General features: G+C 39.4%; 1 protein-coding gene across 3 annotated transcripts in view; it reads right to left on the reverse strand.

The window, feature by feature from the left end:
- SLIT3 (slit guidance ligand 3) overlaps positions 1 to 24261 on the reverse strand; it is a 465006-nt gene that overhangs the window by 225227 nt on the left and 215518 nt on the right. For all 3 annotated transcript variants that reach the window (XM_088173839.1, XM_088173838.1, XM_088173840.1), the window contains one exon: positions 3599 to 3670. In XM_088173839.1, coding sequence (XP_088029965.1) covers positions 3599 to 3670 — 72 coding nt within the window. The remainder of the gene's footprint in view (positions 1 to 3598; positions 3671 to 24261) is intronic.

Here is a 24261-nt window from a genome sequence, read left to right on the forward strand (position 1 = left end):
GAATGCCTCACCAGAGAAACACTCCCCTGAATGCCAAGATGTGATATGAGCAGGGGAAACGTGCAGAAATCCAAGAAGCAGCTCTATATACTTTTATGATGGAAGACCATGGCTGACAGGGCTGAGTTAGCCCAAAGCTCAATGAGACCCAAACCCATATACTTTAACTCTTGAAATAAATGTGCTTACTTGGGGCTAGATTCCTGCAAGAAACATTTCCTGTTCTCTAAGTAATAAGTAACAGAAATTGGATACAGGTGTGCTCTGCATGCTGGCCCTCTCTTGCCCTCTCCTGTTCAGCTCTTAGGGCCACTGAGCAGAGTTTATCCATCTACTCCACAATATGTTCAAAGTGACAGTTTTTGCTAATTCCCAAATAAATTCACTACTGGTAATGGACATTATGTGCTCATGAAACTTCCTAAAAGCTGTATAATTATTTCTACAATTCAGTTAGAAATAAACTCGCTAATTTATTTGTGTGCAGATTCTTTGAGTTTTGTACTCAAACAGCAGAAAACACTTCATATGAAAATAATTCACACGACGAAATTTCTCCCACTTAGGAGTTTGAAAAACACCAGTCTCTGCTTTTGCTTTGTCTTTTTCAAAAACACTGGGCTCCCTGACATTTAAAACTTCTTTAGCACAGCCCTAATCTGAGCCCATTTTCCTGGCCTCCCTGCTCTGCTACGAGAACAATAAAAGATAGAAAGCTTTTACCATTTAAAAAGAAAGACACAGCGAAAAATATCTTGAAACACTGCTTTTTATAACATTTCCTCCCCCCATCATTTTAACAATTTTTGTAAAACATTTTTTCCTGTATCAAGCCAGCTCTGCAGCCCTGGTGCTTGGGGAATATCACCAAAGACTCTCTTTGCTTCGCATGTGCAGCAGCACCTCCGCCTTTGGAAGATTTTTTTTTTTACACCAGCCTGCTCCAGCTGGACACAACCTGTGACTCTGTGTCCATCACTACTATGGCCATGCTGGGACAGGGTAATTCTCACAGGGTTTCCACATGGCACCGCTGTAATTTATATTGAGCCCTCAGGCTGCATATTTCAGAGCTGGTATCCAAAAGGAATTCATGCCCTGGCTCGGTTCTATTGCATCAACTCTGCATTTTGTCCTGAGGGAAGCTCTCCAAGCTGCTGTTAAATATAGCATTAATCTGGAGAATTTCATATGGTCTAGCTGTGTCCCTATTAAGATCTCTCCAGAGTTATTACTTTTGCCATGAAATTGGGACACTTGGAATAACCTGGATGAATATGAGTCCATGTTAAAGGTCAAGCCATGAAAACAGAGACCATTCCTTTCAGCCTTTCCCTATACAAATTCTAAATATAAATTGGAAGGGGCTGAGGAGCATGGGACAATTTTTAGCTTTATTTCTTGTGCCCAAAAGTCTCCAAGATCCCTCACAAACACGCTTTATATATAAAGTGGAAGAACACTGAGACAGTACAATAAATCTGCCAAGAGATAACCATAGAAACAGCCAAGTCTGCTGCTGCGCCATCAGCACCTTCGTGTCACAGTCACCAGGCAGGTGCTGGCACAGCTCAATGGCACCCCGAGGCAGAGCTCATTCTCCTGCTCAGGCAGGTGAACACCCCTGCTCACTGCCATGGTCACTGCTGGGACCCAGAAGGGAGAGACTTGGGTACCAAACACAGGCTGAAAATAGGAATCAGCATGTTTGAGCTCGCTGCTTAAAGAGCTTTAACTATGAACTTGGTTCAGCTTGCATCACACACCTACAGTTATAGCTGGAGAAGTTTTAATGCATTTCCACATTTCCAACAGCAAGCTGGCTCAAGATTGTGCCATGTTTTTCTCAGCAAGTCACAGGCCACTTCTCTGTGTCTGGAAGCAAAAGCCACCTGCTCCCATGGACCACCCTGGGCACAGGATTCATACATTTCTTATCAAGAAAGAATGTCTAGATATGAGTGAAAAGTCTGTTTCTCCTGCTATTTATCTAAATAATCCGTACTCCTGGCTCACAACAGCAATCTTTTAAGAGTGCCAACCTTTGTGCTCCTGCTGAGCTGGACTAGATGACCACTCCAAACCAGAATTATTTTCTGACTCTGTGATAACTTTGGTGCTCACGGAAGTCAGAAACTGTGGCTACAGGGAAGTACTTCTGATACTGTGTCTTTTACAGCTAAACAATAGATACTGCCTAACTTGACAGATGCAAGTTTTTGTTAAAGCTTTTTTTCGAATCCCAACATTTACACAGTTCCTGTAAGCACTCCAGCCAGTCATCCCTTGATATCAGCTCATGGAAAGGAGAAATCCTGGATCTTTCTGCACTGAGAGTGGGTGTATAAATCAAAACACCTGTGCTTGTTGTGACAGCTTGTCAGAGGTGAACTAAACTCTGAATGCAAACTTTGTTATTTAAAATGAAGTCAGACAACTAACAGTGAATTACAACTGGGGAAGTTAGATTTTCTGAAACAAAATACCACCTATTGTTCCTATATATCACATAATGCAAGTAAAACTTAACATGACAAAAAGGAAGGGATCCTTCAGGACCATCGAGTCCAACTCCTGGCCCTTCTCAGGATGCCCCAGGAATCACATGACATGCCTGAGAGCATTCCACTGGGGCAAGATCTGAAAACAGAGCATGAGTATATTGCAAGACTTTGTAGAAAAAGGCTTCTTTTCAGATCTCCTTTAGCTGTTTCTTCTACTCAATTTAAAAAAAATCCACACCATTTATGCTGTGCTTCCAATATTTAACACAGTGGGGATCAGTTTCCAGCTACTGATGTGGTAACACAGTGCTAACTCTAATGGCTCTGAAATGCTTCTGAGAGTGGCTGCAGGTTGTCCCAGGAAATCCCGACCCTGCCGAGTCAGTGGCTGTTATTTCCTTGTTCACTTCACCTCGTGCTGACTCCAACAAAGCCAAGGGTGCATTAGAGTGTGGGTGTGCATGAAAATGGGTTTCTGTTCTAGAACTTGTAAGAGCCCCCAACAGCTCTGGAAATACAGAGCTCAAAGTCTTTACACGTATTTCAGACTACCTTACAGCAAAAGGCTACAACAGACTGGTTCCATTAACCAAAACCCAAAGCCCTGTTTTCTCTCTTAAAAGTCTTTTATAAATTATTTTAATTTTAAATGCAGGCTGTCAAAGCCTGTGCATTTAACTGCTCCCATTATTTTTTCATTTTCTGATATTTGTGTTCAACCACCGTGCCTGAGTGCCACAGTTTGTCATACTTTTGACAGAAGCGATGGAACAGAAAACTAAAACTAAGCAAAACATTTCAATTCCATCCCCAAACTCTACCAGTCATTTCTCCTATGTACATCTTGCTCCAGGACAGTACTGCAGGAAGGGGTGAAGCCTTTGAGTATGTTCTCTTCCTTCAGCTCAAAACCTCCCCAGGTGTGTTCACAGGCATGAGGACCAAAACAGCCTCTGAGGCCTCTGACAAAACCCTGCAGGGTCCCTTTGGTGCTGCACAGAGCTGAGCACAAGTTACTCAAACGGATAATAACAGCCAGATGTAATGTGAGGAGAAAGGTTTTCACCACAAATATTAATGAAGTTGTCACTTACAAGTTCTTCACATCAATGATTCCTCGAAAGGCCTTTCTAGGGATTCCTTTTATCTGGTTTTCGCTCAGGTCTCTGAATAAAAGAACAGAAAAAAAAAATACATTGTGTTAAAAAAGAGAACACATTTCTCAAATCTGCATGAACTAATGGAACCTCCACGTGCTTGGAAAAGTAGATGTTGGTGGATTTGTTATACCACACAGTATTTTCAATTTTGTTTCTCTCCTCTAGAGGTCTGTGGAATGAGCTGAAAAGACTCTCAAACCAAACCCACCAGAATCCCTGATGCAAATGACAGAATTCTGAGAAAACTCAAATCTGATCATGATCATGATGCTGGCACAATGCCATGATTCACTGTCACAGTACCTGCAGCCAAATCTCATGCCTTGGAATTGCAACCCTGTAGTGTAAATGTAATTTTCTCAGCATGTTCCTATTTGTTTACTGACTGCAAAAATACTTGGCTACCCCTGCTTCTTATTTGAAATTAATATTCAGGAAAAACATGACAATCATTCTCATGTGAGCTTTTTAAATTTACACTGAAAAGATCTTAATCTACTGCACTAAAATCCTGCTGTATTATGTATCAATGGGGAAAACTGCATTTTTAACCTTGTTTAAAAACAAACAACAAAAAACCTGAACAACCAACAGCGATTCAAAAAGTCTTCCTACTACTTAAAGCACATTAAAAAATTGTTTGATCTGCATTGTGAGTGCAGGTAACATTTTCCTGTTACCCAGCCTGCATTCAGGTGCTTTTCCCCTTGATGAACTATAAATAGTTCCAGGTTCACAGCCCTGTACCAGTGCGGTGGAGGCAAGGAGGACGGCATCAGGAATGGCTGGGAGATGGACATGGAATCAGAAAGCTGGGGATGTTTTCATGCTAAGGAAAAACAGCATTTACCCCGATTTTGCTGCTGCTGCCCTCTCAGCATAGAGACGGGGGAGAGGTTTCAGTCTAGTTTAGGGGACAAAGGGGCAAGACAGGAATGGAAGAAGAAAGAAAGGCAGCAGAAGAGTGCGAAAGAAAAATGTAAGAAATAAGCAAATGGGGAAGGGAAGGCTCAGTGATGACCAAAGGACAAGTAAAGGTGATTCTGCAGAGAACTGCACAGTGCATTGTTTGGGGTGAGAGCGTCCCCAAGGCTCTGCCCCATTTTCAGAAAGAAACTCTGGCACTCTAATGATGATTAGGAGGGGCTGGCAGCTCTCTGTACTCACCCCCAGACACCCTTTTCTGTAAGTACATTTAGTGTTCAGCAAGCTCCTTTCTAGCCTCCACCAAATTGGTTTTATCAAATGAGAGGCCAGAAATCAGAGCCTGTCACAAAGCCCACATTGACATTGCAGGTCAAGGCGTGCCACGCAGGGCTTTCTTCTGCTTTCCATCAGGCAGATAAGAAAAAAGGGGACTATGTCCTTGTCACGAGACTAATTCAATTTATACCAGTCATGCAGTCTACACCAAATTCTCAAAGTAGCCACAATTGTCCATTCAGACTATCACAAACAAAAATGTGCTGCTGGATACAAGTCTCTTTTTCAAGTCAGATTAAAATTCTTTGTGACCTTCACAATTTGTTTAACACTGATCCACACTCTGACCCCTCCTTCACCTTCCCTTTATTTTGCCAGCAACAAAATATTAGTTCTTTAAAGACAGACCTTCAACCCAGACAAATGATCAGGCAACCCGGACAGAGAAGAGACAAAGTAAAGGGTATTTCAAACCCAGAAGGAGGAAGTCTCAGGCTGTCACTTCGGTGTGACAGTGAGGCACAGCAGAGCTGTGGTAAAAGTGTGACAAAATGGCTTAGCAAGGCAAAAGTGAGTAAGATCTGAAAGGGAGACACACGCAAAGCAGAACAAAAAGGGCTTGAAAAAGTGGAATTGCGTGGTCAAATAAAACCACGCTTAATCCACCATCTCAAGTTGCATTTGTCTAGTATTTTATTATGCATTTCAAGTCATGTGTAAAAATAGATCAGGTTTTCAAGTGATACTTCATAACATTGTTGTGTTCTGCAAGGGCTAATTTATATATTTCATCTCTGCTTTGTCTTTATACTTAACTTTTAACCTGCAGCCAGGCAAAACCAGCGGACTGCAGGAAGTTAATCTGTTTTCCATGAAAACCTTCTTGTAAAGTGTATTGTTTTTATTCTCTATAAGGCACTCTCCTCTAGCTAACAATCCTGCCTCTTCCAATCTCCTGGATCGTGGACTGATTCCATAAATCTCTCTAGTGGGCTGAAGAACTGACAGCCTGCATGGCATTAGTGACACAGCATGGAAGAAAAGTCACCAATGTTTCTTTTCCTGTAACTGCCTTCTCACAATTAAAATCATCCTGTTTTGAGATGGTCAAGACGAGTTTCTCTTTGTTTCCTGACGTTGTGCCACAATTTTGTTAAGCATCTTTCACAAGCAAACAAACCTCAGCCTGTGCACTTCACCAAATTTGCTCTGAGGTAGCAGAAGGCTGTAACAAGAAACTTGTCTACTGAGTTTATCTTAAAAGTTCCAGCTTTTTATTCCCTGCTTCTCATAGCAGACATAATGGGAAGCCTACAGCAATGGTAGCAATGGTATGCAAAATAAATATTAGTTATTAATAGTAACTGTAGAAAACCAGATAAATTAACGTGAGACCAAAACAAAAAGCAGATGGAAAAATATGGCAGTATTCAAGAAAAATAAACAGCAAATCTGGAAAAAAAAAAAAGGTGGTGATTACTAATAGATTTCCTATTTCTAAGCCCCCCATTTCTGTAATGACAGGCAAGTCCAATGCCTGGGGGAACACGATATATCCTAAAGGGGAAATCTGAAAAATCCCAGACCTAGGGAATAACAGAATTCCAAAAAACTTCACCCTAAGACACAGTGTTAGAGAGGTGAAATCACTTGACCTGAGGACAAACCAGAATGTGCCAGTCCATCAGCAGCACCCTCCTTGCAAGAGTTGCTCTGTGGAGAAAGCACCTGACAGCCAAAACACTCTCTTCTGCATCCTGATCAAACACACGTGTTGAGCTAAGCAAACGTTTCTAGATTGAATTATCCTTCCTGTTTTGACAAAGACAGGCAAGTTCTGTGCAGTTTCACCTGGCACACAGCTTTGCAGCAGGGCACAGAGCACACCCACCCTGCAGCTTGCCCCAGCTTGGTGCAGTGCAGTGATGGGGACAGCCTGGACAGGCAGCAGATCACAGAGGAACCCAGGGAGAACGGCAAAGGCTCATCCAACAGCTTCTACAGCAAACAACCCCAGAGGAAACAGCATCCTCATTTCTGAGCTGGGGGAACGGAGCCACGGAGATGTTGAAGAACTTGGATTGCCACTTTGCACAGAGGAGGGAGGCAGGAGCTGACAAAACCCAGCAGCTGTGGCTCACAGCTCATGTCAGCCCAACCCAGACTCCAGCAAGAGCTGGCACAAGCCAATACCTTTCTTAGTTTTTATTTTAATTTAGCTAAAATGATTTCGACACAGATGAACTCCCTCTGCAAGTCTAATATTGTTTTCCCGATCTTCAAATGTGAATTGCAAGTGCCTCACTGATAAAAGGATTGGAAAGGAAAAAAAAGAACCATCCAAAAGTGCTGACGTTTCCTAAGTGCCTCTGCAGTCTTTGCCGTAGTGCTGGTTTTAGCTTTCTGCTCTAACGCTGCCTATTGCATCCTAAGTGGAAATTCAACTATCTAACAGAGCAATAGAATACATTAAGACATTTTTTTATTTTTGCCAGTAAGAGAACATAAATCACTTAATTGGAACACAGAGCCTACAAACATCCATAGAATGAATCTTCATTTGAACTACAGATCTAAAACATTAAAACAACTACTTAAACACAACTTGCAAAGTTACAAAGGTACTGAAAATAACACATTATATGAAATCCAAAAATTCAGCACTGATGGCATTGTGCTTAGGTTTTCTCCCTTTTCAAACACAAAAAACCCCACTCTTTGAGGATCTACCAGTTATTTTCCAAACTTTTTTCAACACACAGATTTGCAAATTTAAAAAGACTATTTTTACACAACTGCCTGAGAAACAGCTTGATTAAGAAGCATTTAATGTGGTTGAACACTAATTTTTAATTATTTCTCCCACTCAAATAGGCTAGGAGATCACCATGCAGCATTATCCAATAAAGAACTCAGCTTGCCTTTAATGTCTAAAGAGTTTAATACAAAGTCTTAAAGAACGAGTCACTCAGAGCAATTTCTTCACACCCAAACCCGTATCTTTCCCAGTATGCTGATTCCATAGTAAAACTGCAAACTCCCAGAGTTAGCCATTAGCACATGGAACCAATGGTTTAGCTAAAATGAGGAAAAACACAGCCTAACAAACCTGATTCTTTTCTTCAGGAGCCTTTCAGCTTATCCACAATTCAAATGCATCTTGGAATAAGTCAGGGGAGCTCACACACCTCTCTGTAGCAGCTGGTAAAAACCATCAGACAAACACTGGTTCCTTTGACTGGATATGGGACTTGAGTGCAAAATAAGATTGTTTCCTGTCCTCTCTTCTTGCAACAATAATACTGGAAAGTTAATACTGTTCACCTGCTTTTCAAAATAAAACTAAGGTAAGATATGACTCCTGATTTTAAGAAAGGGCCAGCTGCCACCAATGCCAAGAAATTAGCACTTTGCCCACCAGCTTTGCTCTGGCTACAGAATGTGCAGCTGAGAGAGATGAGAATTAATTCATCCCTGTTGGTAGCTCGTTTACATTCTTTTTCAAATTAGGATTCCTGGTTTTAAAACATTTCAGTCCAATGGACTGATCAAAATAAAATAAAAATGTTCCTGAGGTTTTGTGCCCTTTTAATTAGTGCCTATTCTTCAATCTAACTTTTCTTTACAACTGGACTAAAATTAGACTGACCTGCTCCACTAAAGGTCACATACTTAACAAAATCTGGTCACTGCAATTTGTCTCATTAGAATTAGTTTTAATTTGTACAACATGTTACACATAAACTCTATCCTGCAATGTTTTACTGAATTAAGTAACACAATTAAGGAGTTAAAGAACAACAGATGGGGAAAATTAGAGAGTATAATCCGAAGATAATAGGTATCTCTAAGTAACATGTAATAAAAGATAAGCAAGTCAATAAAGTGAGGAATGATCCAAGTCAGCTTTGTCATAGAACAAAAGCAAGGGAAGATAACTCCTACACTCAGACAGGAGACAGGGCAAGAGAACCAATGCTCTCTAGAGGAAAAGTTGGAAGAAAAAAAGTAGTAGAAAAACCAAGGAAATCCGTAGGGAATAGAAGGAGTTTACTCAATTATATCTGTAAAAATTCCAGCACAAAATATTGGGCATTTAATTTACAGCAAGGAACAAAAGGATTTTTCCTACTCTGCCAAAATCATGTGGCAGCTTTTTATTTTTTTCCTTAATTAAAATGAATACTTAGCATTTTCAACAACTAAGTATTATTCTTACCTAGGAGCTATTGTCCTAGTATTTCCAAAACTGTTCAGTATTAGAATCTTTCCTGTTCTACAGACAGATTAAAAAATAACTGGGTAAACGATAAAGGACAATTCAGAAACTTTGAGCCTTGTAAATATGGAAGATAAATTCAAGATATTTATCATGTTCCAGTAAGAAATGCATTGCCCAAATCATGTACCTCCAATGGTAATTAGAACTGTTTAGTAGTAATTAGCTGTGGCAAGTCTGCACTCTCATCAGCACCTGTGCCCTCAGTGCAGGAATGGCTTCTCCCTCTCAGCAGAGTCCGTGTAAAAATGGTATTTACTGTAAAGCAGCACTTGTAGCTCTCTGTCTGAAGGAAAAATGGAAAAGTGTTGTTGCTGATGGGCTACAAGGCAAGAGCTTAACAACAGCAGTGTTGTAAAGCATTGCTCTGTGGAAACTTGGCATCACTGCTGATTTTCTGAAAGGAAAAAAAAATTCCTTCCTCCTACTAGTGCACGAAAAGTAAAGAGGGTGACAAGCATCTGAGTTCTGCAAAACAAGAGCAGGTCCTGCAGATGTTGTGCACCCTGAACAAGGTGACTGTGTTTTTACTGAATACAATACAGCTGCCTCCCGATTCGTGCTCTGGGAGGCTGTAGGGGAAATGCCGGTTTGGTTTGGTTTGGTTTGAGGAGGGAATTTAGCTCAAACAATCCAATTCAAGCAGTCCTCAATGCTTTCACACAGTCACGCACGGCTGCACAGGCAGTGCTGCTGAGGCTCCAGAAGATAAACAGGGTTTCTGTGCTGATCCAGTTGCACCGGGCAGTGATGGATGTTAACCCTGCACTTCTGGATTTCAGCACTTGCCCAGAGCCCCACGCAGCCTCATTAACCCCAGTGACACACACACCTTCATTCTGGACAGCAGGATGCTGAGCAGAGCCAGAGCCTAAAGGTTTGGGAGGGGTGCTCACTAAGGAATCTGAGGAAAAAGATCTCAGCAGAAGATGATTATTTTATCATCATCTTCCACCTTCTCCAAGAACAATTTAAAAACCATCTGTTAATAAAGATCCTTCAAGGGATCCAAGCTGCAAGGACTTGTGCAGTTTCAGGACTTCTGTCCTGACATAACCACAGAGATCACACAGCACATGCTGAAGTCTTTTTAAATGTTTAAAAGAACAGAGAATACTCATTTGTGATTACTTAATTCTTCATTTTTAGAAGTTTTGAAAATTCTTGGTTGCTTAAAAAAACACAAAACAAAAATTAAAAATCCAAACCCCACCTTGTTTCACAGAGACACAGTGCAACACTTGTCAGATGATGCATCCAGCAAACAGAAAAAAAATCTAGCAGAATATCTCTGAGAAGATGAGTAAATATTTTTATATAATTTTAAATAAACTGTAAGAGTAATCAGTGCCAATGTCCAATCAAAGGCAACATTTGTTTTTATGACTTTTACAGTTCTCCCTCCTCTTGCCATTTCCAAAATGCCAAGCAAATAGTGATCAGACAGCATTTAGGAGACTCTTATTTTAAAACCACCCATCTTGAGACTGATCATGAGCTTTCATTTTAGAAAGCAGCATCTGTTTTGTCTTTTGGAACATACACACAAAAGTAAAACCTTTCCTCCAAGAATTTATACTCAGCTTTGGATATGTCAGGGAGTAGAAACTGGAAAGTGGACTGAGAGGAAACTCTTGAGGAGAAGCAGCCCGCTAGAAATAGGACAGGCTTCCTGACTAATAAATGACAGTAAGATGTCTTTGTTAGCAGTACTTAATGTAGGATTTTAGCGCTTTAGAAAATGCTATCAATATAATTAATCCTTCCTTTTGATCGGGGAGACAAAGGAACACAATGAGAGGCAGTGTGTGACTCAAGGTGCTCCAGCAGAGTGTGGGAAGAGACAGAAAATCCCTTCCCAGTCAGTCCCACAGATCAGGAATTCCACTCGATTCCACAGGAATTCATCTGCCGAGCCTTGCCGCATGTGGGGAGAGTGTTCTGCCAGCAGAGACACAGCTCGGACACCACACTGCACACAGATCCATTTGGATAGGAAAACCTTTCCTCTGGAACTCTGCAGCACCACTGAACCTCTGCATTGCTGACAAAACAAAGGCTCCCAGGGCCATGATGATCCCACACAAGTCCAAGTCCTCCAACTGCACTGGAAGTGAGATTAGAACACAGAGGCACTGATGTGATTTAGTGGGGACACCACACACCTGAGAAAAGGGGGACTGAAGCACTGATATCAGAAGAAAGAAATTTTTCTCCCCATCATTTTCTATTTTTGTCAATATTTTCTTGCTGCAAAAGCAATGTGAATTCAAAATCTCTCTCACTGCTTATTCATGTTAATACTTTCTAAAATAGAAATGCAGTATATGGAGGTACCTTTATTTTAAGCTATTTTAAAAAGCACTGGTTTTATACTGTTGACCTGTTTTAGGGGTAATACTTTTGTCTGCTGAGCTGTACTGGGAAGAAATCCTATGCAGTTGCAAATTCTAAACATCAGTAGGAAATACCACCCTCCTCTGATCTCCCCAGAGAGACAGGAGCCTCCACAGCCCAGCCTGACCACTAAACAAAACGATATTTGCAGTTTATTGGTTATATATTTTTTAAATTATGTGAGGTTTTATTTTAGAAGATAAACATGTGAAATGATAAAGAATAAAACATGCACTGTCTTTGGAAAACTGATCAACATCTGGAGCAAGACTCTCTTTTGACTGAACTGTCTTAACCTAACTCTACCTTTGTTAACGATGACTATTTTTATACTGAAGATTTTTTTGCACTTTACTAATATATTAAAAGAAAAAATCCCCTCCAAGTTAATATTTTTGTGTACTTAATCATCACATTATAGAATGAAAACAATAATCACAATAGTATTTCTTTAATTCAGGCTGTGATCTTGTACTTTAGGTAAGAAAATAAAATTTTTCCTAGGATTAAGTAGCAATTACATGGGTAATGATCTAGGTTTTATTTTTTCATCAAGTTCTCCTGAAAGAGGCCAATTACAATTTGTTTATATGATCACTGCAGACATTCCAGTGGCTTTATAAAAATGATAGAGAATCCGTGGATAGCAGAACCAACTTGAATTTCCATTCATTCCAGTGAGCTAGAAACGAGTTGCAAAGTATTTGAATGCACTGCAGTGTGAAAAATAACATTCTGTTTCTAGCTCAGGCCAGGTTATCAGAGGGCCTTTATTCTGTTCTGTGGTAAAACGTGCACCTGTGCAAGAGAGACACCCTGGTACTTGAGCTGTACTCAAAGTCTCAAAACTAAATTATTCTATTGGACCAGCAATATCTATTCCACTGATATTCAGCTGACTGCAGGAACAGGTACTGAAACCCAAGACAAAAGACAGAGGAGTTCCATGCACGCTTTCCCTTTTTTATAGTATTTTAGCTTCTCTTTTTCTTCCACAGCTTCACCTCTATGTATCTTCCTTGCTATGGATCATTTAGCCCTGTGAGTCCCAGTGAAACACTGCTGATGTAAGGAGATCCACTTCAGACAGGTTTGTAGCCATAATTCATTTTTCTGTGTGGATGTGACATCTAGATTTATTAGACCAAGAAGTAATACCACGAAGTGGTTCACTCGAGTGGGGATATTCATGCAAGATGCAAGTGTTTAAATAATAGCAGCTCTCTCTTATGGGAGGATCCACAAACCCAGCAGCTCTTCAAGGACTCCAGAGCAGATCACCCTGACCATTACAGCTCCATGACACCCTTACAAACCCTCATTCTCCTACTTTATCCTCACCAAAAAAAGATTCACTGGAATGTATCCAAATAATTTCTTCTTTTTCAATGACTGTTCACCTAGGTAAAGACCTTCGAGAATCCCACTCCATGCACAGGAAGTTTATCATTCAATAATGTCATGATATTATACAGAATGTAGGTGATTTAAGTAGAGAAAATAAAACTCAAGTATCCTAGTAGAACAACATGCTAACGTGACACAAATCTAAACCAAAATTAGCTTTCAGCTAAAGTGCACATAAAACAGTGAATTCTTTCAAAAGAGAAGTTGAACTTGCAATCATTCTGCTCAGCTTACCGAAGGTTTTATTTGAATGTTTCAGTGAATCAGCTACCAAAGACCTAAACCTTTACTGAAAACTCAGCTAAAATGGAGATAATTCACGAGAATTAGCAGTGTTCCTTGGACTTCATTGCCACTTTCAAACCAGTCCAGTCTGAACAAGTTACAAGGTGAATTAATCTCCTTGAATCCACCCAAACACTGCATAACAAAATTCTCCAGATTCTACTTTGAAAACAGACTCATTTTTTTATCCTCAAACACCCAAAAATAGGGAGATTTGGGTGTGTGTGACTGGTTTACAGCAACTCTCAGAAGTGCCTGTGGTGGTTTTTGAGCTCTGTTCCCAAAGCTGATGAGGGAACAAGGGCACTCCTCTGATTCATCAGCAGATGCCTCGTTCCAGAGACCCACACGAGTTCATCTGCATAAAGCCACTTCCAGAAATGAGCTCGGCTTTCCTCCGACTCCCTGTCAAGCATCTTGCTGAATTTCAGATTGACAATGTCAGCTCACAAAATTGAATTAAATGCAAAAAAGCTGACCAAGGAAGAGGAGGAGTGGCTCCTGCACAACTGACTCCAATGTGTCCACACTTTGCTGTTTCATTGTTGAGGCACTCTCAAATCAAAGAACATCAAATTCCAGTGTGATTTGATTTCATCACTGCTGGGAATGATGATGACTTTCTCCAAAGTCCATTAAAGTATGTAAGTCTCCAGGAGAAAATATGCCCAACAGTTAAACTTGACTTATTACCCCAAAAGTTTTTTCAATTTCTGACACCTCCTTAGCAAGCTTTTGAAAAAACAATTAGCTAAAGGGGTGTCATGTGTCATACGACAAAAATAGTCTTATCTTATCAGAAAAGGAAATTTAACTTCATTATAAGACTTGGAAAGTTTACATCCTGATATTATTCACATCATTACTTCCAGATGTCATGCAGAAAACCAACAATCAAGAGACAGAAACTATGAGTCAGTCAAAAAATATACAAGAAATCTGTACCCCAGTTCCATACACAAAGGTTTTTGTTTGGTTCCAGAAAGGAATTCATCATGGAACCTGTTTTTATCCCAGTTCAGATGCAATCACTCTTCCTTTCTTTGAACATTACATTTGTGGAAAGACAACTCTAAATACCAGGGAACTGTGCCTAATACAGAAAATGATTTTCTAACTAAACCTATCCCACTCTGTTAAGTTTATACAATTATGATATAGATTATATACAACTATAACACATATGGGGTTCCAATGCTCTTTCTAGCTTGCACTCTCTGTTCAGTCTTTCTGAATCATAGAATGATGTAAAGGGAAAAAGGCAAACCAAAATCTAAATCTTAGGGTTGAGATGCATTACCAACACTTTACCAAAGACAAGAACAGAAATAGTTTTACATACATTAAATATTTTCAAGTGTCAGGTGTAACCCACGTGTGCTTTGATTTGTAATATTAAATAAAAGCCTACGTTTATTTCTTCATGAATGAAGCATACTTGGAACTATCAAACATACCATAACATTGGTCTTCTTCAGAAGTTGCTGCATAATTGGAAAAATAGAATCTAAAGCAAGTATTTCCAGTAAATGCTGAACTGGAAGACAATTCACTCTAAGACAAAGAGATCATTCCTTCAACTTTTCCCTAGTGCCTGGTAATTACAAACATTATAACCAGGTCAAAATCTCACACCGCAGGACAATGTCAATGTCCTCCTCCTGCAATAGCCCCAAAGTACTACTAGTGATTATTTTATTCAATTCTGCACATTATTCCATAATCTACCTCCCTGTGGATTCACACTCTGATTTTGTCACTTCCCATAGCAGGTAGTGCCTGTCACACAGAAGTCAGCAAATAATCACCTCACTGAAATCTTCCCATTAGCTCCTGGCCCCTGGTTATGGTCAGGGGATGCTGAGCAGTCACTGCAGGCTCAGCAAGAGATTTTAAAGAGAAGTCCCAAATGAACATGTTCTAGTTTCCTCAGTTGTATCTCAGCTCCTTTAAACCCCGAGAGGAAGGAGCCCTGTGCCCAGAGAAGGAATGCAGGAGCTGAGGGCTCTGGCACACAATCACTGCCTCTGGACCAGAAATATCAGTGTTTTCAGCAATGTCAGGGTGCCCTGGCTACAGAGCCAGAAGCATATTTACACAGAACAAGTTCTAAACTGACTGAATAAACTATTAATAATGAATTAATATTTTCTCAGCCTTTCAAGCATCTTCTTTGGTTATTAAAGTGAGGCATTCATTAAAGCCACAGGATTGAAAAGCACATTTTTCTACTTTAAAATGTAGATAAAAGGTAGGATGAAGTGGAAGCTGTGGATTGCAAGAGTACCTGAGGGAACTTGCTTCCTTCAAAGGCCATCTGCATTTTATAGAAATAGCACCAGTGCCACAGGGACAGCAGAGTTTGCTTCTCAGGGCACAGTGGTGACATGAATCTGGGACTGAGACTCGTGAATGCATCTCTAACAGGGGTATGTTTCCATGGTGGTCACAGGTCACCCACTCATGGAGAAATCGCTCTCCCAGCTCTGTCTGTGGGGACAGAGCCCATGGGGATGGAGAAGGCTGAAGGACAGCTGTGCTTTGGGCTGAAATATGCAATGTGCCAGAACCAGACATGCTCATGAGTGGCTAACCCATTTTAAAGGTAGTTTTCAAAATGTCGTTGTAGGGCCCCTATGACTCTTCACCATCACTGATAAACCCTAACACAAGTTTGTCACACATGCCCCTTCTCTGGCAACACTGGAGTAGTTCAGGCAGCTGGGAGAACACCCATTTGACTGTGTTCAGTCCTAATCCAGAAGAAAGGATTTCCAATGTGTCTGTAGGAATGAAGCCACAGAAGCCAAACAGACCCAAGGTTTTTTTGTTTGCTGTTTTTCCTCTACCTTGATAAACAAATCCTGCCCAGGATGCTTAGCAGATTCCTGCCTTGGGGGTTTCTGTGCATCCAAGACTCCAACATTGCAAGCATCTTTGCTAAGGTCGCATAAAATTTCAGAGCACATAGTTAATGTTCAAATGGCAGAGTATATTGATTCTCTGCCCATCCCCTAGTATCTTAAGTTTACCCAGAAGACTATTTTATTTAATTAACTTGGTGCTTTATTAATATAAATATTCCACTATTGATCATAAGAGAAGCTGACGCATGTTTGAGTCAGACATACATCAGATCCATTTAATGGAGCTCCACTTAGAAGAGTGGTTGGCTCTAAATCAAGGTAAATGGCAGCAAGTGCTCCTTTGGGATGACAGGGCTTAGCTGAATCTATAACATTTTTACGGAGCTAGTTTTCTTAAAAGCAGAAAACGTATGGAAATTAGATATGAAAATGGTCTCTCCTTGCACGTATCAATTAAGCATGTCAATACCTTAATTAAATTGCTCAACTTAATGAGATTTATACCAATGAATATGTTTTATAGTTATAATAGCTTTTTTGGCTACTGTTCAAGATGTCAAATAAATTGTGAAAAGAGGATTAAAAAAAGTAGTAATTGACATTCTGAACTGAAGCCAGTATTTTTTCTCCTCATTTTTTCCCTTCATTCATGTGATTTTGGAGAACGTATAAATAAAGTAATGAACCCTGTAATAGCTTTGCTTTTAAAAATGTCTTTCTTTTCCATTTCTAATCCTTCTTATCAAGTTCTCTAAGTAGCACACCATTTGAATTAAGAAGCACTTCAGCCTAAATGATTATAGGGTTTTTCCCCTTTGAGGCTTGCTACAATGCCTTTCCTCCAAGCAAAAACTAAGAAAAACTTTTCTCTCCAGACATGCAGTTACTACAAAGACTTCTTGTCAGACAAGGGCAGCATGAATGCCTCGAAGCACAAGGATCTTACACCACATGCAATGGGAACTTCTACTCCCATCCTGGACTGCTTCCAATTTTGTATCCACCTTCTCTGGGGTAAAAAAAAAAAGCACTGGATGCTGCATTTCCTGGCACAATTCCTGGCTCCATCCTAAATGTACTCTGCAACCTTGACAAAGCCATCAGCTGTGTCAGTGACACTGTTCTACAGTAAATGAGTTGGACTTTGGTGATCCTTGTGGGTCCCTTCCAGCTCAGGGTATTCTAAGACAAGGATTTCTATGTGAGAAATGCCTGACTTCCAGGTAAAAATGAAAAATCTTCTCAAGTGGGAAGTGTTGCAAAAGTGCCTTCCCTGCAGTTGCTGCAGACCCCCCCCCAGCAGGACTGCACATGAGCAGAAAACACAAAACACTTTTTCTCTGCCAAAAACAAACTAAGGAGAAAGTTCTGTTCACAAGTGATTTTCTTCCCTCATTGCCTGGTAAAAAATACAGAAAAACTGAAGATAACAAAAACCATCCCAGAGGAGCTTCAAGTACAAAACCCCTAAGTAAAAGAAGAGCATTTATTACTCCTCCACTTTTCCTCTCAGCTACTGAAGAACAGAACAATCTATTGAATTTTATTTGAAAAGTAATATCCAGCTCAAGCCTTTGCATAATTTAAATTTCGGCTTCCTATTCAAGTGAAGAGATTCTGCCTGTAAATACTTCAAGACAGTATTTATTTTAGTTATTCCATGAACTGCATCAGGTTTTGTAAGACATCTAGCTAAACTGCAATTTAAACCAAACACAACTTGACAGTGGTCCTTCAGAGCCCAGAAACTGAGCAGCTATATGCTTTTTCATGTCTTATTTCTGGTCAGTAAGAGGCAAACCTTGTGTTTTGACTTTATTTCTTACCCTTATTAAATGTTTTCTCTGTAAAGCCAACCTAATTTTTCTCCTTTATCAAAACACTAAATCGATTTCTTTAGCTGAATTCCGTGCCAGCATCTGTGACAGTGAAGGATAAACTCTTTGATATAAAGGAGTTTGTTAGGTTAAAAAAAAGTAAATCTTAAGAAGAAGGGCTGAAATGTCAGGAAAGAAGAAGAAGAAGGGGAATAATTTGTACTAGCCTCATCCTACCTCTCCCCATTATTTTTACAAATATGTAAGACATGAACTGATTTTTCAGTTAACCCAAACAGAATTTGCTGTATTTATGGCAATGATTTTCACGTACTGAAGTGCTATTATTTAAATAAAATAGAAAGTAATTTCTGATTTGATTCTGGTACCCACAGTTTTCTCCATGTGGGTGAACTACAAACAAGTGCTTTTTGTTGGAATGGCATCATTTCACTCAGAGTGTTTGGTTACATCCTGAAAATTCCAGCTGACCATTTCAGTGCTGCTTTCCATCCCTTTACTGCAGCAGTGGGTTAAAGAAATACCAAACAATAATTCATTACACATTGCTAAATTTATAACTAATAAACTACATTTCAGGAAAAAAATTAGCCATTCCAGCCAGCTGATGGCCTAAATAGAGGTTATAAACCAAAAAAGTCAAAACTTTCCTACTTGGTTTGTCTGCTGTGACCTCTCCATGACAGAGTCCCTTCATTACAGAGAATGTGGATGTCTCAACATTCAGAACTGCCTTTTTCCCCCCTTTTTTCTGCAGGGATGACATTAATTTGGTTTGTTACCTCACCTCATGGTACAGTCTCAGAATAGCTCCCTCTTTTATGCCTAAATTTCATTCTTATGGTCATTTGTGAAATTGCAGATGAAAGAATAATATTTTATATTTAAATAAAGACTATTCAACTTTTGACATCATTTAACACTCAATATTTTCTATAAAAAGTTGCTGACAGGTGTGACATCTCACTACATCACTATTTGAGACAGCAGTATCTACATGATAACTTCAAATCTTAGTTTTCCTAGGGAACGTCAGAATCCATGAAGCAAAGAAACTGTATAACAAATTGCTGGGTTATATGCAATCTTAAAAGGCATTTATTTTCCAAGATTTTCATCCACTAAAAATGAAAAGCAGCACTAGTTTCAGCTCAAGCAATACTGCAAAGCAAAGCTGAACCCCTTACAACTGCTTAAGTGTTCCACATTTATAAGTAACTGAAGGATTTAATTTAATTTTTCTTCTTGGTACTTGTTCTAAACCAGGTACACAACCTTGTTATAAAATGTGCTGTGGTCTTCCTGGAAAAGGATGAACAGAGACATTAATGGATTTAAAGAAAAGCATTTAATAAAAGACTTTCTGCAGAACCAAACCAAAAGTCATCCTTAACAGGGAAGTGATATTAGGATATTTAAATGTTTGACTGATTAGAACTAATCACTTGAGAAAAAAGATTGTTTTTTCCTCAGTGTTAATGAGATTGAAGTTTTGGGTATCTGACTCCAAATCACAGAAACTACAGAATCAAAGCTAGAACACCCTAATGAGCAAATTTTCTCATTACTGAAGACGTTGCTCAGGATTCCTTTGGCAATTCAAATGGAAACATGAAACTCAGCTGCTTGGATGCTCTCATATTTTAAGCACTATCTCAAAGGCAGCATTTTCTGAGAATGACAAACTGCAGAAAACCCAGTTTTGCTGTAGCACCAGGACACTGTAGTGTCCTGCAGAAGCATCAGAAAACATCTTCTAGAGAAGCTTCTCCAAACTTTTGGTGCTTTTCAGTACCCCAATTTGCAATTGCAGGCATCAGCAATATATTTAAAAAAATAATCAACCAAATTAATCAATTAATCCACTTCTGTTTAAACTATCTTCAAGAAGAAATTGATGCTCCACTCACAAAAGCCTCCCTGGGTGTCCCTGGGCATCCAGAGCCCACACCCCAACTGCTGCAGTGACCTTCAAATTAGGAGCTCAGAATGCAACACTTTACAAACTGAAAACACTCTTCATTTACTTTAAACCAAGGCTTGCAACACATTCCAAAAGAAATAATTGTCCTTCAAATAAAACAGAACTACTGCTTTCATTAGTTGTTGCTTTAAGTTTTACAAGATGAAGAGGTACTTTTCACTTAAATGTCAAATCATTATTAAAAACATACATGTCAAGAGCAAATAATTAGAGAATACCTATCTTGTGAATGTATTTATATTTAAAAGAGAAAAGATGTTTCTTCAAACCTAAGTATGCAATTATGCAGAAAATAAAGTAATAAACCAATTTTTAGCATATCATGCTAAAACATAAGTACTGCTCTGTAGGCTAAAAGCAAAAATATGTTACAAATATTGTCTAAAACTAATAAAATATTTTAATATGAAACTAATACTAATTATTTTACATTTAATGAAATCAGCTAAGATTAGGTAAGCCAAGGATGCATGCAGCCAATATCTGTTGGATAAGGGATTGATTAATGTTTGTTAATACTAAAAGGAAGCAGAGTACCCAGTGGGCTCCACCTTCCTGGAGGGTTTGGTGAGACAAAAAGTCAGAGTTTCTCTGTGTGTAACATGGTAACAACTCTTGTCTGCCTGTTCCAAGGGAATCCATTCTGCCTCACACCCCAACACCAGCACAGCACAGCTAAACCTCGGAGAGCATTTCTTTTATTTTCCACTTCAAGTGGGAACTTTTAGCACTTGATGCAGAGTCAGAAGTGCAAGCCCAGAAGCACCCAGCTTGCATTAGAGCATTGCAGATCAGGGCACCTTAAAGTTCAACTTTTTTTTTCAACATGCATTAAAGAAGTTACAAAATACTAGATAGACACATCAAGTGGTTACCAGAGTGCTCTCTTCAGAAACTTGTTTAGATGTCCTTTAGATGCCTTCAGCAGGCTCAAATTTGAAAAAGTCCAGCTCCTTCCACGAGAGAAGACACTAAAAAAATTACCCCTAATTTAAAGCAAGGCCTTTATAGATGGTTGAGGTGCCACACTCTGGTTCAGTGGGGAAGAAGAGGTGAACATTTGCCTTTTTTTTTTTACTGTCTCCTCACACTTTCTTCCATGGATCTCCTCAGTGACCCCTCAGTGACTAAAGCAGGTGAACCTGTCCTAAGGCAGGGCTGGCTCCACACTGTGCTCAGGGCACCCCAAACCCCGCGGGCTCCAGGCTGGACAATCCAGCCCCACAACAATGGCTGGCTGGGAGCAAAGCCCATCCCATCAGGAATGCTCCAAAGCCTCCCCAAAAAAGAAGAAATGATCCTTCTGACTCAGGAGAAGGGGCTTTTTTTGGTGGCAGCCACTGGAGAACAGACCATGGGTGAAGTTTCCTGCTTGGGTAATGGCAGCTTCTCTTTTCTCTCTCTCTGTTTTAAAAGGGAAAATTAGTCTGTAGGGGGTTCCAAATTACTTTTTCACCTTGGTATAATGACAAAGGTTGGCAAGGCTCATTTCCAAAGGCAAACTTTCTTTTCTCAAGGAAATGTATAATTTTCAGGTGACTTTGCATTTAAAAATAAGATTTATCCAATATGACCTTTAAAACCTCCATCCTTCTGCCAACATCGCCACGGCTCACTGGTCAACTTTTATTGTTTTTATTTGCAACCTATTCTACTAAGAAAACAATGTACTTTCTAAAGCCTGAATGCCTGCTATCTTTATGGTTTTAGTTTGCTGACAATGACAATTGTTTGGGTCATCTAGTGCTTTATCAAAAAATAGTTATTTCATGCTAAACAACTTGCATAACAAGGATGGAAAGGAGGCAAGAAAAATCAGTGGGTTTAGGTGAACTTGACAGAATTATGCAATTTTTTAGAATTTTAGGCTAAACAAGTTTTTGCTGAGCTATTCTCTCTAAGCAAATAATATCCAAGTACAGACAGGAGAAACAATAACAGTCACTCAAATATGAAACTCATAACTTCATTTGTTCTTCACAATTCAAGAGCAGCTCACAATCTCATACTTAAGTTAGGTACTTCTTTGTATCTTTTCAAGGAAGATTAGACTGAAGTATTATCTACAGAATATTCTTTGCAGTATATGCAGTTATACATATACATATTTTTACTAAGCTAGTATTAAATAAGTGAAATTCCATGTTCTGGGATATATTGAAAATATTTGATTGAATGAGAAACCACATCCATGCCCTATATACATATAAAACCTCTCACATAAATCATGAGAATTAAGGGAAGAAAATCAAGAGAATTAAAAATTGTCTCAGGTTAAATCCAACTATGATGACAAATAAGGAGTGCAATATTCTATTCTCAGTGACTACCATAAATTGAATGCCTGCAGCTCAGAATACGGTTTCGTTTTTTTCTCTTGTGCTTTCATCATATATGAGCCAGCCTGATTATTTCTGATATTGTGTTTAACTTAAGACTTTGGGACTTCTCATTATCAGAAACTAAACAATGTCATGGGGATGGGGAACTCATGGAATTAGGAAGTTGATTTCATTTCCTTCTGAAGTTCTCTCGGCTCTAACCAGTCTCAAGTCCCACCAAAGAGGAACAAGAACAATAATTATGAGAGCCACAAGGATGATTTTCTCAGTCCCATCCCACACACACAGACAATACCTGTGTATTCCTGTCTGGTCAAATTTCCCTGCTTCCAGCTCTTGCATCCTTTATATTTCAGTTTGAGTTCCTCCCTGACACCTTTGCTTCAATTCCTGCTTATCGGGGTGGACTGGTTGAGCTTGGAGATGTTGTCCCTGCCTATGGCAGAGGGTTTGAACTATAGGATCTCTAAGTTCCCTTCCAACACAAATCATTCTGTGATTGTTGATCCTTCAACACGACACACTGTGATTCTGGTACAATGAATGTCACCCAGAGCCAGTTAGAAACTCTAGAAATAAATGGAGTTTGAAACATTTTCATGTAAGGGCGCGCTGGAAACATTTTGTTGTACTTGGTAATATATCTTTCTGACAGCCCTCAACCGAACTCATATGTGAGCAGGCAAACAGAGTTTGTCCTCTTTCTGCAGAGAATTAGAAACTTTGTCTTATGTTTTCCAAAGAGAGGAGGCAGAAAAGGGAGAGGATGGAAGAAGGGAAATGGAAAAAGTGCAACTCCAACACATTGAAAACTCAAAGTATTTCCAAAGCAGTGCCACTGTTTTTAGTGTCACTAACTGCTTCCTTTTATCTTCCTGCACCCAGGAATGCAGGGAGAGCACCATGGGACAGCCCAGCCCAGCGTGGAGCAGGGCACTGCTCTCATCTGTGTATATGCATCATTTACTGCACTCACACAAGGCTTTACTGCTGCCCTTCATTACTGCTAATGGAATCCCAAGGTCAACGACCAGTCATAAATGTCCATTCTAAATAAAATGTATTGAAGACACCCTCCCCAGTGTCTTTTACAAAGCTTTCTGGCCAGACCAGGAGTGTCAAATACCCAGTTGACCTTTCAAGATAAAAAACATTATCAGCTGCACGGATTTAGATTTTAATCTGTCTCAGTTAAGCACACCCACCGAGATTAGATATTTCCTGTGGGTTGTTCACAGTTTGTGACATATTTTATCAATATTCATTTTCTCTCCCCCCTGCTCACAGTGCTTCTCCCACGTGGGGGTCTCATATCATGCATATGCATGAGGCCTTTGGTGGGAGTACTGGTATTGTAATAGTGCTCTAACACTCCTTAGCATTTTGGTATTAAAAACCTATCTTTTGTATATTTAGTTTGCATGCTTGTCCCTTCTCACATGGAACAGCTGTAAATCATTAGGAAAACCCCAAGCCCCTCACTGGGCAGGATAATAATGATACAATTCACAGATAAAAAAAGAAAAAAACAAAACAACAATATGACAGAGAAAGTAAAAAAAACCCCAGCCTAATCAACCTAAAAAACACAGACAAAAACATGTAGAACTTTCTATGCTCTGACCATAAGATAAAGATACTTCTGGTATAGTTCAATTGCATAGGGATTTATAACTTACCCTAAAACATTTATTATTGTACAGGGATTTACAACTTTCCAAACACGACTGAAAAGCTTTATTTATATTGCAGGTTTGCAGATCTCTTTTTAGTTTGCTTTTTTTTTTCCTCCAGTTAAGACACACTGCTTTTGACAGCAGATGCAATCTTTTAGATGTACTAGAAGATGTAAAAATAATAAATTCTAAAAATGTTTTGAAAATGCTGTTAAATGCTCCATTGGATGGAAACAGGTTAATAAGAGAGCACAAAAATGTTTTACTTTCACTAAATAAATTTTACACAACAAGAATTACAGTCATACTGTACATACAC

Source organism: Sturnus vulgaris, chromosome 15 (genome assembly GCF_052056855.1).
Source record: "Sturnus vulgaris isolate bStuVul1 chromosome 15, bStuVul1.hap1, whole genome shotgun sequence".
NCBI classification, from domain to species: domain Eukaryota; kingdom Metazoa; phylum Chordata; class Aves; order Passeriformes; family Sturnidae; genus Sturnus; species Sturnus vulgaris.